The 18,308-nt window shown below is 38.2% G+C and overlaps 1 protein-coding gene and 1 long non-coding RNA gene across 2 annotated transcripts; one reads left to right on the top strand and one right to left on the bottom strand.

Moving 5' to 3' along the window:
• Positions 1-13,813: 13,813 nt before the first annotated feature.
• On the top strand, positions 13,814-15,028 carry LOC124897067. Its single transcript, XR_007053576.1, has 2 exons — positions 13,814-14,280; positions 14,443-15,028. It is a non-coding gene; the product is annotated as an uncharacterized LOC124897067 (long non-coding RNA).
• A 420-nt stretch (positions 15,029-15,448) lies between these two features.
• On the bottom strand, positions 15,449-17,716 carry LOC107859034 (probable ubiquitin-conjugating enzyme E2 23). The gene has a single exon (XM_016703899.2). It carries the CDS (start codon positions 17,479-17,481, stop codon positions 16,546-16,548), a length of 936 nt encoding a protein of 311 aa, XP_016559385.1. The 5' UTR covers positions 17,482-17,716; the 3' UTR covers positions 15,449-16,545.
• Between the last annotated feature and the right edge of the window lie 592 nt (positions 17,717-18,308).

Genomic DNA, 18,308 nt, shown 5'->3' with positions numbered 1-18,308 from the left:
CTATAGTTATGGATTTTTAAATTTAAATTGGAGTCAAAATAGTTAACTAGATATGATATGGTATAATAGGAATATCTTGCAAGTATTCTTGGTGTGACGATACCAATATAGAAATATCATTATGAAATACTACATAGGTATTAGTTAATGGTATATGAAAATTATCTTAATTGTGCTTGACAAGAATTGCGTAGCTCATCGAGATGGTTTAGTCCAGGGGGACCAATACTAGAGACCATATTTGTCGATATTAGGGTCTAAGACCACCATGTCTGATTTTCATAGTATATTTTTAGGAGGCTAATTGGATATTGGTGGCTTTATCCTATTCTCCGGTATATGCGACTAACATGGACTAGGGCTCTTTTTGCATAGAGAGCCAGACCCATATAGCATGTGGGTAGCTTTAGCTCAGTATGAGCTACATAGTTCAGGATTAATTTTTAAACAGTCATGTTTCATATCCCTTTTACCAACCCTGGCATCCTTTATATATGTATAATTGTTGTGCTTGTGATTTATGACTGGATTTTTGATAAATAGATATATTTTATCTTTTTCCATGGGTTGTATGCCAGTACTTTTCATACTAACTATCCCCGAGCACTACATCCTTTCATGATATATATTCTAAGGACTTTTCTTATGACCCTCTACAACATTAGGTGGTTTGGTATTTCTATAGGTCAATTGTGAAGTCATGAGCCCTCCATCCTTCGAAAAGTCTGGTCTCTCTCTTAGTTATTATTTAATATTCTTATACTATTGGATTTCTTTTGTTATATTCAGGGGCATGTCCCAGTTAGGTTTGTATTCTTTTGATTAGTTTATCGATAGTGTTGAGATATTTTTGTCATTTTGGTTTTGACTCTCAAACTTTATTTTGATTTACATACTTCTCTTATTAACTTGGTTGGATTTCACTGTTTATTATTACTATTATGCTCTTGAGGAAGGCCAGGGAACATCTCAGGCCTTGATTGGTATGGGATGCCCATCACAGTCAGGCCCTGTTTAGGTTGTGAAAAGCTTGCTATCAGAGCATGATTTAGGGTCAATGGGTGTGCACAACTCTGTGTCCAGTAGTATCCCTTTTATGGGTGTGTGGTGCATCACATTTATAAGGGGAGGCTATGAAACATTTTGTAAATTTTTCTTATTCTTTTATACACTAGATTGAGCTATAGTGTTATCCATATTAAAGTTATCTAAATTTCTTCCTTACTCTTATCTTGTTGTTGTGACTCATTATCGAGGTGATACAAATGCAAAAGTTTCAATTCCTAACAATGTGGTCCTTTTTGATTGTGTAATAAAAAAGTTATGAAACAACACAGGGACTAGAAAGGAGTCCATTAGTGCATTAAGGTGTATGGATTCAAGTGTATACCTCTATTTTCATGAATTGTGCATTTCATCTTGAGGTAAGAGGTGTATTCATTCTCTTTTAAAAACTTTATTGTATATATCTCGCTTAAGGAAAAAGATATGTATCCGAACATTGGGATAGTATTGCCATCCTAGAGGTAGTGTAAATTACGGAGTTATGAATTATGAGTAGTGAGATGATCCCGAGGTTAGTGATATGATTTCATATGTTTTGAAGTAAAAGTGAGGATAACTTTTTAGTGAAAAAGGGTAGTTATATTTGTGTAACCTTTAAGTTAGTGTTTGTGGGGGGGGGTTTATGTCCTTACGATATTATTTAAGGTGTATCAAGTTTAGCAAACATATGGTAGCTGGTAGTAAGTGGGTGGTAAGCCGACTTAGGCTGAGCAAAGTTGAAACTACCTGTCCTTGCTCTCTTATTTTGCTTCTTCCTCATCTTAATGTTCTGCTCTTCTATCTACTGATCATGGATCATAAGCCTGGCTATGTCTATCTCATTAATCAACATTGCAGATCTGTACTCATTAACCACACTATCATTCACCCTAAAAACAAACTTACTCATCTTAGCCTTATTATCTGCTACTATATGAGGAGCATATCTAGCTAATTGAATAAACTTAAGAGAATACTCTTTCAATGTCATGTTTCCCTGCCTGAGATTGATAAAATCTAACACCTTATCTTCCCTCAGCTCTAGGGGAAAGAATCTATTAAGAAAAGCAGAGGCAAAGTCCTCCCACTCTATGGGTCCTACATCTATACCCCTCTCGGCTTTCCACTGTTTGAACTATGTGTGAACCACATCCTACAATTGATATGCATCTAGCTCAGCACTTTCAACGGCTGATACCCCCATGATATCTGTAAAATTCTAAACCTGATCAAGGAATTCCTAAGGGTCCTCGTCTGACTTAGACCCAAAAAAAGATGGAGGATTCATTCGGGTGAAGTCTCGAATACCCCCATGATATCATTAACCTTCTGAACCTGATCAAGGAATTCCTAAGGGTCCTCGTCTGACTTAGACCCAAAAAAGAATGGAGGATTTATTTGGGTGAAGTCTCAAATCCTGGCTACAGATGAATCGGCCACTGGGTTGGCCAAAACGACAGCTGGTCGTTCATTCTGGGCAACAACTAAGTTAGCAAGAGTAGTGCATGCAGCTCTGAACTCTACATGAAAGACATGTTCTTCTAAGGGATCTGCTTGGACGGGCTGAAACTGTAGTTCCAATAGCATGGGCGACTGTGTCTGACAGTCTTGAATCTGATGGAACTTTTTGAGTCCTGTGCTATAACTGAATTTGCCTGTATCTAATAGTCCTGGTATACTGATATCTGAAGAACTGTCTGAGTTCTTTTACTGAGACTGAGTCTGAAACTGTGGGAGGTACTTGTTTAACCAATATGCCCCATGTGTGCCATTATGGCTAAGCTGGGGTCCAATCTCTGCCCCGACTGGAGGGGTGTCAATACCGCGCCACTGGTAAGGACAGTTGTGAGTGACCCTTAGCTGGCAGGTACTCAAAATGAGAATGGTGGAAACCCTAAACTGATAGGTTAAGCCACCTCATCAACCCTAATTTGACAGGTTAAGATGTCTCAACCTACGCAGGCTACATAGTTCTGGAATGCAAAGATAACTGCTAAGAATCACACCCTAAACTAGTAGGTGAGTTCCCATCCTTAGTTTCACTCGATGCTAACTTCAACTCCCATCTGAAAAGACTGAACATGATTCAACTGACTGTACATGGACCGATTAACTGACTTCCGTTGACTGATGGAATAGTACTACTATCTGAGAGTTAACTGAGATCATGAGATTTCTGAGGTTTCCTGAGTCATATGACTGACTTAGTTCTATAGATTATAGCTTGACTGAGATTATCGGGACAACATGACATGGCTCTAGGCACACAGCTATATTTTTTGGGTACGAATACACCTAGAACTCGATAGAAAAAAACTAACATACATGACATGACTTGATCACAAGATTGGTGTCCACAATTCATAATATCATAAGTAGGGGATCTTATACTTCATGTAGTTATTCAATATCTTAAACAATGTAGGGATTTCATGGATATATTTCGTGTACATATTATACATATCCATTATCATACATGCTTCATACCACAACAATAGCAACACATCAATAGCATGGAATTCATATTTAAGTATATAGTTAACACAGACTTGTCATTTAGATATCATGGAACCATGTAAACATAAATTCCTAACATCCCAAGCATTTTATCAAACACCTAGCATGCATTCTTTAAGGCATAGGTGTGTTTCATAACTTGCACCATATTACACCATCTAAAGTTCATAGTTTTCAACTAACAACCATATATATTCCATGAAAACACCTTTAGATATCATCTTAAAACTTAAACAATAATCATCAATATGTACATGCTCATATCACCACAAAAAGTTCATAAAATAGTATTTAAAACATGGTTCTTAAGCTTTATGAATGGATTGGATCCATAGATGAACACTATGCATACCTTAGATTAATAATCTGTGAAGATAGTAGTGAAATAAGCTTGGAATTTGAAACCCCCAATTGAACCTCACACTAGTTCTTGGTTGTTCTTGAGTGAATTTTGATAAAAGGTAATGTAAAGAGCTGATTTGGGGCCTCAATCCTGTGTTTGGGACTTATATAGGGGGGGAGGATGACCCAAATACCCCTCTAGATGCATCATTTAATTTCTGTGAAAGTTACCCAATTTGGGCCCCCGGCGTGATGCCGAGACATCGCGTTTCCACCCGTTTATGACCTGGAAACTCACCACAATGCACTGGAATCGTGGAGAGACACTGGAAATTGACTAACGTCATTTTGGCTTACAGCGCGACGCGCTACTGACTGAAATGACGCTGCTGAAACTTTAAATTGCCATAACTTCTTCATCGGGTGTCCATTTTAGGCGAATTTGGTATCGACGGAAAGATTATTCAATTATCTACAATTTGGAGAGTATAAATATGCCAAAATACCACCTATAAACCAAGTAATTCTCGTTCAAAAATGAGCTATGTGAAATCACACATGAAAACTTGGTGGATTCAAAAGTTCTTTGCTTGGCTTACTCTAAGTGACTCTTATGAACATGCTTAACACATCATAAACTCTATTATCACTAGGATACTCATCCTAATTCATGTACTCAAATATTAATCATATGATAGGAGGTTTCATGTGTAGGAACAATGGTTTATTTTCTAGCTTAGAATTATACGGGGTAATACAATATCTCCCCCTTGGAAATATTCGTCCTCGAATGAGCCTGAATGAAATGAGGAGAGACGATAAACTGGAGTACGTACAAGACATAGACTACTGGAACATGATCTCATGACGGATATGACTGATAAGCTAAAAATATCATGCTGGACATGCATATCTGATGCATGAGTAACTGATTCATGAATGCATAACTAAGACTTCTGATAACTAAGTTCTCCTAATGAGAATGCATATTTGATGCATGATTATACACTGGATTGATACATGAATACATGACTGAATATGCAACAGTAATAGATACCAAGTTTATGAAGGGAACATAAACATGAAACTGAGTACGCTTAAGGAGAACTATTACCTTGAGCTTAATCTGAATTGACGGAGAAGAGGTGAGGATACTTGGTACGCATATCTGCTTCTACTTAAGTAGCTTCCTCATGAGACTGATTTCACCAAAGAACCTTGACTAGAGGGATTTTTTTGTTCCTCAATCTACGATTCTGATAGTCTAAGATTTTGACTTGCATCTCTTCATAAGAGAGAATATTCTGAACGTCAATGCTCTGAATAGGGACTACAACTGCTGGGTCACCTATGCATTTATTGAGCAGAGATACATGGAAGACTAAATGAACTGAGGCTAGATCTAAAGGCAATTTGAGCTCATAAGCTACCTTGCCGAAGCGACTGAGAATCCTGAAGGGACCGACATATCGGGGAATGAGTTTTCCTTTCTTACCGAACCTCTTCACTCCTTTTATGGGAGAGATATTGAGGTAGACATAGTCATTGACCTCAAACTCGAGATCCTTTCTACGAACATCTACATAAGACTTCTGTCGGCTCTGAGCAGCCCGGAGTCTCTCTCAGATCAACTGAACTTTCTCTAAGGCATCGAATACTAAGTTCAGGACCTATAATTGAGGCCTCAGGAACTTCAAACCAACCGATTGGAGATCTACATCTCCTACCATAGAGAGCCTTGAATGGAGCCATCTGAATACTGAAATGATAGCTATTGTTGTATGCAAACTCAATCAAAGGCAAGTGGTCATACCAACTTCCCTGGAAATAATTGCACACGCCCTAAGCATATCTTCGAGAGTCTGAATGGTCCTTTCTACTTGACCATCTGTCTGAGGATGAAACGCTGTACTGAGATAAACTTGGGTACCAAGAACCTTTTAGAATGCTTTCCAGAAGTGAGAGGTGAACTGAGTACCTCTATCTAAAATATTAGATAGTGGAATACCGTGTAATCTAACCAACTCCCTGATATAGAGTTTGTTATAATCCTCGACTGAATAAGAAGTACGAATAGGAAGAAAATGAGTTGACTTGGTCATTCTGTATACAATGACCCAAACTGAATCATGCTGATGACGAGTTCTAGGCAAACCTATCACGAAGTCCATGTTCACTTCTTCCCACTTCTTAGTAAGAATGGTGAACTCCTATATGGAACCACTAGGTTTTTATGCTCTATCTTATCCTGCTGACATGTAAAGCACTTAGACACAAACTCTACAATATCTCTCTTCATCCCACTCCACTTATAGATCTCCCACAAGTTGCGGTACATCTTAGTAGCCCCTGGATGAATAGAGTATCGCGTACCATGCACTTCTGCAAGAATTCGTTGCCTCAAGCCATCTACACCCGAAATGCACAAATGACCCTGACAACGAAGAACACTATTTTCCCCTTGGGATAAAACCTCAACTTTCTAATTCTGAACTGACTCTTTCAGCTTGACAAGGCTAAGATCCCTGTCTTGCTTTTCTTTTACCTCAGAAACTAGAGATGACTCTGAACTACTCTGAACACATACACCACCCTCGAAAGAGTAGACTAAGTGAACGCCTAGTCTGGCCAGCTGATGGATTTCCTGAGCTATTTTCTTCTTGCTATCCTCAATGTGAGAAACACTACCCATGGACAGTCTACTGAGAGCATCGGCTATAACATTGGCCTTGTCCGGATGATAAAGGATGCTCATGTCATAATCTTTCAAGAGCTCTAACCACCTTCTCTGATGAAGATTGATATCTTTCTAAGAAAAGACATACTAGAGACTCTTATGATCTGTAAAGACATCTACATGAACTCCGTAAAGATAATGCCTCCAAATCTTCAAGGCAAATACTACGGCTGCTAACTCAAGATCATAAGTAGGATAATTCTTCTCATGAGGCTTTAGCTGTTTGGAGGAGTAGGCTATGACCTTACTATGCTGCATGAGGACACAACCTAAACCCACTTTGGATGTATCACAATAGACTACAAAATCGTTTGAGCCATCTGGAAGAGCTAGAACTGGAGCTGAGGTGAGTCGAGTCTTCAACTCTTGAAAACTCTTCTCGCATGAATCTGACCATTGAAACTTAACCTTTTTCTGAGTCAGTCTAGACATAGGAGATGCAATAGAATAAAATCCCTCGACAAACCGTCTATAATAGCCAGCCAAACCTAAGAAACTCCTGATATTTGATGAAGATATGGGGCAAAGCTAGTTTCTTACATCTTTGGTCTTCTGAGGATATACTCTAATGCCATCACCAGAAATAATATGGCCGAGGAATACTACTGATCTTAGCCAAAATTCATACTTACTAAACTTGGCAAATAACTGATGATCCCTGAGAGTCTAAAGAACAATTCTGAGATGGTCTGAATGATCACCCTCAGTGCGAGAATAGACCAGAATATCATCTATGAAGACTATGATGAACATGTCCAAGTACTGCTTGAACACCCGGTTCATCAAGTCCATAAAAACTGCAGGGGTATTGGTAATACCAAAGGACATGACAAGAAATTTAAAGTGACCATACCGTGTACGGAAAGCTGTCTTTGGGATGTCACATTCTTTAACTCTAAGCTGATGATAGCCTGATCTGAGGTCTATCTTAGAGAAGTAACTGGCACCCTGAAGTTGGTCAAACAAGTCATCCATTCTAGGAAGTGGATACCTTCTCTTGACCGTAACTTTGTTGAGCTGACGGTAATCGATACACATCCTGAGAGAACCGTCTTTTTTGCGCATGAATAAGACTGGTGCACCCCATGGGGATACACTGGGCCTGATTAATCCCTTATCTAAGAGATCCTTCAACTGATCTTTCAGTTTTTTTAGTTCTGCTGGTGCCATTCTGTATGACGGAATAGAATTAGGCTGAGTATCTGGGAGAAAGTCTATACCGAAGTCTATTTCTCTTTCGGGAGTAATGCCTGGAAGATCTTCGGAAAAGACATCTGAATATTTATTAACCACTGGGACTGATTTGAGATTGGTAGATTTAGAAATAGAATCCTTAATATTCACGAAATGATATACACACCCCTTAGGAATCATTTTCCTTGCTCGAAGGTAGGAAATAAGCTGACCCTTGAATGTTGAAGTACTACCTTTCCACTCTAGGATGGGATCATTCAGGAACTAAAACTAAATTATCCTATTTCTGCAGTCAACTGTGGCATAGCAGGAATGAAGTCAATCTATGCCGAGAATGACATCAAAGTCAGTCATCTCTAACTCGACAAAATCTTCTAACGTAGATTTCTAAAATATCATAATCGGGCAGTTCCTGTATACCCGCCAAGCTATGATGGTTTTACCCACTGGGGTAGAGACTGAAAAGGGCTCTGCTAAAATTTCAGGACCAATTCCGAAATTGCCTGCTATGTATGGAGTGAAAAAAGAAAAGGATGCACCTGGGTCTAGCAAAGCATAAACATGAACATGGAAAATCTGTAACATACCAGTAATGATATCAGGAGAATTTTCTTGATCCTGTCGGGTCTGAAGAGCATAGAGTCTGTTTGGGTGTTGCCCACTAGTAGCACTGGAAGTGGCAACCTGCTGGTTCAGGTGACCGGACTGAGCTGTGAAATGGTTCTACTGACCCTGAGAACCTGACTGAGGATACTCTTTAATCCTATGGCCCGGCTTGCCACAACCAAAACAGACATCACTACCAGCTCTGTAAATACCCTTGTGGTTCTTACCATAAGTCTGACATAGGGGATTTATTTAGGCACTGCTAACACTGCCCTGATATTTAGAACCTCGTGCTCTATCTCTGTTGCTGTCTCTGAATTTCGGCACTGGGGTACTGGCGGAGGAAGGAGCTGGAACACTAGCGGAAGAATGAGCTGGAGTTGATGACTTGGGACAAAACTGTGAACGGTTTTCTCCCTCTGATTTGGGTTGAGCAAAACTGAAAATGCCTGACCTTGCTCTCTTGTTCTGTCTCTCCCTAGTCCTAACCTTCTGCTCCTCTATTTGCTGAGCATGGGTCATGACTCTGGCTAAATTTATATCGTTGTTCAGCATCGCAGATCTACACTCATTTACCACGCTATCATTCACCCCTGACATGAACTTGCTCATCTTAGCCCTGTTGTCTGTAACCATATGAGAGGCATATCTGGCTAGCTGAGTAAATCTAAGAGAATACTCTCTAATTGTCATATTTCCCTGCCTGAGGTTTATGAACTCAAGAACTTTGGCCTCTCTCAGCTATTGGGGAAAGAATCTATCTAAGAAAGCCATGACAAATTCTGCCCACTCAATAGGACCTGCATCGTCTACCCTCTCAGACTTCCACTATTTGTACCAAGTATAAGAGACATCCTGTAATTGGTATATCGCTAACTCATCACTCTGAACAGAAGTAACTCTCATGATATCAATGACCTTCTGGACTTGGTCAATGAATTCCTGAGGGTCTTCATTAGATTTAGACCCAAAGAAAGATGGAGGGTTCATTCGGGTGGTCCCAAATCCTAGCTGCTGTGGAATTGGCCATTGGATTGGCTAGAATAACTGGTGGTCATTTATTTTAGGTAGCCACAGGCTGAGCAAGTATGGTGAATGCGGCTCTAAACTCCGCATGAGAGACATGTTCGCCCAAAGGATCTTCGAGCTAAGGAGCTGGCTGGTTTCTTCTCTTTGGGGCCATATTCTGAAATAAAAGAAGAACAGATTAGACTGAGAGTATAACTTGAGATTATGCTCACTAGCACGACATGAATACTGAAAGAAGGGAAACTGTTCTTAAGATATCTCATAGCCTCCTGTATATAAATGTGGCATGCAACACACCCATGCACAAGACTCTACTAGATGCGGCTTTCAGACTTCCTAGGACTCTATTGAACCTTAAGCTCTGATACCAAGTTTTTAACACCCCGATTTTCTAAACCAAAATGCTAATGGTGCTTATGACCCCGAAAGACTACAAGCTAACCCATGACTGATATCTGTACCTGTGCACTGCAATATATAATGTAATAATGTAGAAAATATTAACATGTAGGCCATAAGGTTCAACTGAATAAAAAATCTATAAAATAGTAACATCCATGTGGGTGAAAGATACCCAAAACAACTGAAAACTGAATCAAATCTAAACTAAATTTAAAAACCTCTAAATACTGTCTGAATAAGGAGTTGAAGGAACATGTCTCCAACTAACTCCGTCTAGCAAAACTGAGCTGAAACAATAAATGAAATAAAATAACATCGTATCATCCTTGAATGAAGAGGACTCACTGCAACTCTGTATACTGGAATACAGCTACTACTACTGGTCTGAAACTTGTGTCTCTGAACCTATGATGTAACATAAAAAGAAAGCACCATAGCGTAAATGCGTCAGTACAACTGGAGTACTGAGTATACAAGTGAGGTAGGCTAATGCAAAGGGTTTACATGAATGAATAATGCTAACTAACTGACTAATATGAACGTAAGAGTACAAACATACATACATGGTAACTGAGAATGTGAGTACGTGATAGCTAAATTTGTATGCTAATACATGATTTACTGATAACTGACATGGTTAAAACTGTAGTTCTAATAGCATGGGCGACTGTGTCTGACAGTCTTAAATCTGATGGAACTTTCTGAGTCCCGTGCTATAACTGAATTTGACTGTATCTAACAATCCTGGTATACTGATATCTGAAGAACTGTCTGAGTTCTTTTACTAAGACTGAGTCTGAAACTGCAGGAGGTAGTTATTTAACCGACATGCCCCATGTGTGCTATTATGGCTAAGCTGGGGGGCAATCTCTGCCCCGATTGGAGAGGTGTCAATACCGCGCCACTAGTAAGGACAGTTGTGAGTGACCCTTAGTTGGCAGGTACTCGAAACGAAAGCGGTGAGAACCCTGAACTGACAAGTTAAGCCACCTCATCAACCCTAATCTGACAGGTTAAGATGTCTCAACCTATGCTGGCTACATAGTTCTGGAACGCAAGGATGACTGCTAAGAATCACACCCTAAACTGGTAGGTAAGTTCCCATCCTTGGGTTTACTCAGTACTAACTTCTACTCCCATCTGAAGAGACTGAACATGATTCAACAGACTGTACATGGACTGATTAACTAACTTCCATTGACTGACAGAATAGTACTACTATCTGAGAGTTAACTGAGATCATGAAATTTCTGAGGTTTCCTGAGTCACATGACTGACTGAGTTCTATAGATTATAGCTTGACTGAGACTATCGGGACAACATGACATAGCTATAGGCACACAACTATATTTTTCAGGAACAAATATCCCCAGGACTCGATAGAAGAAAACTGACACACATGACATGACTTGATCACAAGATTGGAGTCCACAATTCATAATATCATAAGTAAGGGATCTTATACTTCATGTAGTTATTCAACATCTTAAACATTGTAGGGATTTCATGGATATATTTCGTGTACATATTATACATATCCATTATCATACATGCTTCATACCACAACAATAGCAACACATCAATAGCATGGAATTCATATTTAAGTATATAGTTAATACAGACTTGTCATTTAGATATCATGGAACCATGTAAACATAAATTCCTAACATCCCAAGCATTTTATCAAACACCTAGTATGCATTATTTAAGGCATAGGTGTGTTTCATAACTTGCACCATATTACACCACCTAAAGTTCATAGTTTTCAACTAACAACCACATATATTCCATGAAAACACCTTTAGATATCATCTTAAAACTTAAACAACAATCATCAACATGTTCATGCTCATATCACCGTAAAAAGTTCACAAAATAGTATTTAAAACATGGTTCTTGAGCTCTATGAACGGATTGGATCCATAGATGAACACTACGCATACCTTAGATTAATAATCCGTGAAGATAGTAGTGAAATAAGCCTGGAATTTGAAACCCCCAATTGAACCCTAGACTTGTTCTTGGTTGTTCTTGAGTGAATTTTGATAAAAAGTAATATAAAGAGCTGATTTGGGGCCTCAATCCCGTGTTTGAGACTTATATAGGGGGGAAAGATGACCCAAAATACCCCTCTAGATGCGTCATTTAATTTCTGTAAAAATTACCCGATTTGGGCCCCCGGCGCGACGCAGAGACATCGCCTTTCCACCCGTTTGTGACCTGGAAACTCACCGCGACGTGCTGGAATCACGAAGAGACACTGGAAATTGACGAACATCATTTTGTCTTACGGCGCGATGCGCCACTGACTGAAATGACGCTGTTGAAACTTTAAATCGCCATAACTTCTTTACCGGGTGTCCGTTTTAGGCGAATTTGGTATCGACGGAAAGCTTATTCAATTCTCTACAATTTGGAGGGTATAAATCTACCAAAATATCACCTATAAACCAAGTTATGCTCGTTCAAAGATGAGCTATGTAAAATCACACACGAAAACTTGGTGGATTCAAAAGTTCTTAGCTTGGCTTACTTTAAGTGACTCTTATGAACATGCTTAACACATCATAAGCTCTATTATCACTAGTATACTCATCCTAATTCATGTACTCAAATATGAATCATAGGATAGGAGGTTTCATGTATAAGAACAACGGTTCATTTTTTAGCTTAGAAATATACGGGGTATTACAAGTTCATACATCATGGTTACTTTAATCAACTCAATTTAAAAGTTTCCAAACCCACATACTAGCATAATTTCATGAAAAGTATATAAATACTCCAACTTGGTATTTATACAACCACATCAACATAATTAAAATCAACTCACCACATGGAAATCACAATTCATGAGTTTAAAATGGGATTCTTGAGCTTCATGGGTGAAAGAAACCCATGAATCAACACTTTACATACCTGGGTGGATGATTTCTTGAAGATTGGTGGAGGAAAACTTAAATTCTTGCCTTGGGATTAGACACCTAGGGTTTCTTATTCTTGGGGATTGATCATTGAGAGAAACCCTAATTTGGTGTTGTGGATGAATAATAAAGTTATGAGCTCTAGTCTAGTATAATTAGGGGAAAATGGGTGGAAAAAGACCCAAATACCCTTTTAAAAATGGCTTAAAATCGCTGATCAAAAGTGGAGATGGTTTGGGCTATGGTCCGTCGATCCATCCCATCGTACTTGGCCAGGAACTGAACTTCCTACCTAGTCTGCACGGTTTGGGCGACGGTCCATCGATCCTGACCGTCGCACTTGGCTAGAAGATGGGTTCACTACCTTAGTCGCGATAGCTTGGGCGACGGTCTATCGCTAGCTCGACGGTCCGCTGGCCTGACCATCGCTTCTAGGCAGTTTCGACAGTTCTCTGTAAAACGTCCATAACTTTTTACTCCGATACCGGATTTGGATGAAATTAATATCATTGAAAAGCTAATTCAATTCTTCACATGACAAAAAGTCAAAATTGGGGAAATTCTATCTAATTTAAACATTAATCATTTAGGAAGTCATCACTAACTCTTCTGGAGACTAGATGTGAAAGAATTTGGATTTGAGATTTTGTGTATTGATGTGTTTTTGTGATCATGTACTTGTATTTAGTTCATTGATGGATTTGCTCAAGCTAATTCAAGTTAATTTTGCATTTGATGAAGAAAAAAAGTCATTGAAAAAGCTTGTGGTAATGGTGAAAGAAATAGAAAAAGTGGTGCTTTTATGTAAAGAAGAAGAAGAAGAATGAGGAGGAATGAGAGGGACGGGGATGCTGTCTAATGAAAAAGTAAAAGGGAGAGAGAGTAAACTAATTAAGAAAAGTAGAAGAGGGTGTAATTAATTATAAAATGATTGGTATTTGTGTTATTTATACATTACTATTAAATTATTTTATTATAACGTGTAATTTTTTCCCAAAAAAAAAAAAAAAGTGAGGTTGTTCGGAAGTGCAATTGTCCAAACACCCCCATTAGAATCCAATAGAGTTAGAAATAAGTAAATAGGGAAAAAACTCTCCCCCTAACTCATCTTCATTAGGTATCCGCCCTAACAACTACACCGCCCAATGCCGGCCCCCTTTTTGTTTTTTTCATTTTTCCAGCTGAAATGGAGAATGAGGAAGAGGCATATTTCACGTTTGTGCGTGAATCTGACAACCCTTCTCATCATCATAATGATGATTGATGGGTGTGTGTCTGTTAGATTCACGCACAAACTCGTAATATGTTTTTTCCAATCTCTGCTCCTTTGATTTGTGGTCAACTCTGCCCCAGTAGAAGAGATTTTTTGTGATTGGGAGCTGTGACGTTTGACCTCTTTTCCCATCTGGGTTTCCGTGTTCTTTACTGATTTGATTCATTCTTTCTTGGGATTGGGAATATCTTGTTAGCCACGAAGCTTTTCAGGTAAGTCTTTCATCTTTTATTATATATATAATGCTTCTTAATCTGCAGATTCTCTTTTGAATTTTCTCTGCCATGGGCTAACGGACTCTGTTATAGATTAGAAATCATCATTCTTTTGTATTTTTCTTAGGGATCTGAATGGATATAGTGGTTTTCATATAGGTGAATCGAGTAATTTTGATTGTTATGTTTCACTTGCTTAAGTTCATGGTCTCCCAAGCTGTTTTGCTCAGGCTCTTCAAAACTGATGCCGCACCCATATCAGATTCTTAAAAAATAGACTACTTTTGGAGAATCCGACATGTACCTGTTGCCATATTTGAAGAGTCCGAGCAATATAGCGCCCAATGTAATTCCGGTGAACAGTTTAAGAGTAGCTCTCATTCAACAAACTGAAGATGGTAACAATTAAATTGGAAGTACCAATTTAAAAAGGAAACTGGTCTTTTTCTTCTGACACGGCATAAACATCTCTCATTTCCACAAAGAGTTCACTAATACTTAGAACAGGTTCGAAAATGATGGAACAGATATGATAACAACTTCGTTAGTGAATGGAGGAAGCAGGAGGCAGGTAGAATGCCAATGGCATCAACTACTTAATGGATAAGAACAGATGGTGAATTCAAAGTCCATCAGTAGATATATGAGGCATTTGACATGCAGTTTTAGTTAACAATTGTCAAATTATCTTGATCTCAAAACTCTATTTTGTTTTTCTTACTAAATGAATGTTCCTGGCTCCAAATACTTTATTGTTTCCTTTCATTTTAATTTAATGTAAACATGATACTATTCGTCATCTTTATTTTCTCTAGTTCTCAATTGATGAGTAAGCTGGCCATAGAATGAATGAGGTGATTTGCCATAGAACCAATTGAGACAATTGCTTAATTTAACACTTAGTGATGTGGGAATATGCTTCTACTTCTTCCCTTTATAAGTCAGTAATTTGGGTGTCACATGTTAAGTTGCAAAAGGTCTATGCATTCATCATTTAATCCATCTTTAGTTTACGATTCATGCTATTCTGTATGACGATTTCCATTCCTTATTTGTATGTACATGTACGGTAAGATTGATGTTAATTGCTCCAAGCTAGTTCAAGCGAGACACTCATAACTTCCCAATGACAATTCAAGTCCTTACTGTAGAGCTGCAGAGTCAAGTAAACAATCCCGTTAAATATGCCATGGAGTGTCTGTGGAAGTCAACTTCAAATACATGAATTTGCTTTATGGGGAAAATGGTTAATTTTGGTGTTAAACAGTTTTGTAAACTTGTAAGATCCAGAAAGGCATAATGAGGTAAACCTCACAATGTATGCTTCGGTATCTTTGACTATCCTTTTTTGTAATTACACATTGCATCTCTGCCTAAATTATGAAAAGGACAGTTGGGTGGTTGTATTCTTATAAGCATCTGGTTTTTACTATAAAGCATAAGACTACCCTTAGTACTTCTAACTGTTAACTATTAGGTGTACTCAGTCTCATGAACTGATTACTGGATTACCTTACAGCTCATTACGCTGTGGAAGCAATGAATCCAAGGACAAGAGTAAAAAGGATCAATATTATAACTTTAGAAGAACAACAACATACCCACTAATATCCAATAAGTGAGGTCTGGGGAGGGTAAGGTGTACGCAAACCTTACCTCTACCTCGATGAGCTAGAGAGGCTGTTTCCGGAAGACCTTTTAGGCGAATAACTTTAAAAAGTTAAATATGCTATATTAAATTGAATTATTACAGAGTTATGTCTTTACTTTGTGTGAGTACCTGGTCTGTTGTCTATTTAAGCAACACTCATGGACACAGGTTGGGTTGTTTCAATTTGATCTGAATATGATGTAAGGAAACAGATATACTGCATACTACTTGAAGTGCCAAAGGAGAAAATAATTGCTCTTTCATTCAACTTAATTCCTCTTTGCTCCCTTTGGACCTATATGCTGAACATGTATTTGATCCTTTTTTCCTAATGGACATTAAGTGAGGTGAAGACACTGTTAGGACAACGAATTTCTATCCGCTGTATGAAATTGTATTAAGTGAAAGGTGATCATTACCATCAGAAAAATGTGCAGTATGCTTACTGCTCTGCATTTGGAAGAGCAAACAATAAATGGTTGGGTAAACATGATGATCCGATAAGGTAAATTTCACTAGCATTGAAAAATAAAAGAATGATTTTGTAAATTAGATTCTACTCATCCACATACCATATTAACTACTATGTTTTTCCTAAGGCCCAGGTTTTTTCAGCTTACAAAGTTACTCAATATAGTTGTAACGTCCTTAAAAAACCCTTTGTTGTTGGTCTTCTCCTCTGCTTGAAGATCTACTCCTGTTGGCACTACCAAAGGATGGTGCTTGCAATAAGTTCCATTCCGTTCGAAAGCCCTGTAGAGTTCATGATAAAGTTGAAACATGACGTCACTGTCATCCATTTGTTTCCTGTAGTTCAGGAGAATATAGTGAGCCGTTGTCCTGAAGTATCCCTTTACAAAATCATGGAAGTTTATGGGGGGATCCCTCAGCATATAAAGCATGCCCTTGCATGTCAAGGTGAGGGCTTTCTTGTATTTGAGCCATTTTGAGTTGCGGAAAACTTGCAAATCTTCTCCACCATTAGGATTTAAAAGGTTGGTACTCAATATTGATGTTTGAATAGCTGTGAGCACTTGCAGTATGTTAGACTTCCATGGATTCCACTTTTCTTGAGCATTGCAATACCAGTTAGTCAGCGGGCTTCCACATTCCAGGAGGCTAAGGGAAACCTTGCCCTTGGGGTCCAAATATTGGTTCGAGTCAACATCATAAGAAAGGTAATGAAGCCTTGGAGGACAATCTGGGTAGTTACTTGGAAAAAGTATATCGAAGAAGAAGAGACCATGGGCGTAAGGCGTGTCGGTAGGACCAACTATGACTGCCCTCATAAGATCAATCCTCTTTTCATAAGACTGGACAAGAATGGAACTAGGAAGATTGTTTCCCAATAAAAGCCATTCTTTTTCAATTCTTTGGTAAAAGTCAGTTCCCGATACCATGTTTTTGGAATTTCTGTTATACCTCAAGAAGTGGTGATCATACGGTGGACTGTAAAACATGCCAAATTTCTTGATCTGCTTAAACCTTTGATCGACATCGTCCAAAATCTCTTCTATTTCCCCAAAAGACTTGTTTGACTCGTCCATTTATTTTCTTTCTGGTGTTGCTTATAATGAAGTGCAGTTGAAAGCAAGCAATTGTTGTTTTCTGGTGTATATACTGTGTTGGAAGGAATTCGTTTTCTACTGCAATTCTAACACTTCCACCAAGATTCTTGAGTTAGAATGAGAGTAGAAATCTATTGATTTGGGACTCTATTTGAGACGTGGTATATTTAAGAGACATAAACTACTAGTATTCTCAACTAAATAAGTAAAAAAAACGATCGACAATTAAGGCAATTATTTGAATTGAACCAAAACCTTCAGTAGAGAATACCTAAAATTGTAGAATAAATTCCTAAAATTGTAAAACGGTAAAAGGAAGTAAAAGTTGTATTTAGAAAGGGAGACGACAAATCCTACATTTGGCTTGCAAGGAAAACTTTTAGGAACAAAAAAACAAAGTTTAGTCATCCTTCCAAATATAGCTAAAGAGTAGTTATTTTTTAAATCGAAAATAAATTTGGACAAATACTTCTATTTGCAAGTTAAAACTTTAAGATTTTGTCCTCGAGTTCAACAAAAAACACCATTGATAAAATAATGTGACAAGAACTATCTCATTTATTGTCATTTGGATTCAAGGATAATGCAAGTTGAAACTCTATAATTGATCCTGGATTTCAAACAAGCCTAGTCATAAAGTTACAAGAAGAAATTTTATGTTAAAAACTTGAATTTAAACTCCAACATACTATATTGAAATTTCGCCTTAAATTGTTCCAGTAAGTTAGGAGTTTCGAACTCCAACATAGTATAATGTTCACTTATAAAACTTTCGAACTCCAAGCACATATTGAGGTTTTTTGCGC

This window comes from Capsicum annuum, chromosome 1 (genome assembly GCF_002878395.1).
Source record: "Capsicum annuum cultivar UCD-10X-F1 chromosome 1, UCD10Xv1.1, whole genome shotgun sequence".
In the NCBI taxonomy this organism is placed as follows: domain Eukaryota; kingdom Viridiplantae; phylum Streptophyta; class Magnoliopsida; order Solanales; family Solanaceae; genus Capsicum; species Capsicum annuum.
This window is presented reverse-complemented; position numbering and strand designations above follow the sequence as displayed.

Excerpts from the sequence above, each read along its gene's own strand:
- LOC107859034 (XM_016703899.2), bottom strand. The coding sequence starts at position 17,481 with ATGGACGAGTCAAACAAGTCTTTTGGGGAAATAGAAGAGATTTTGGAC.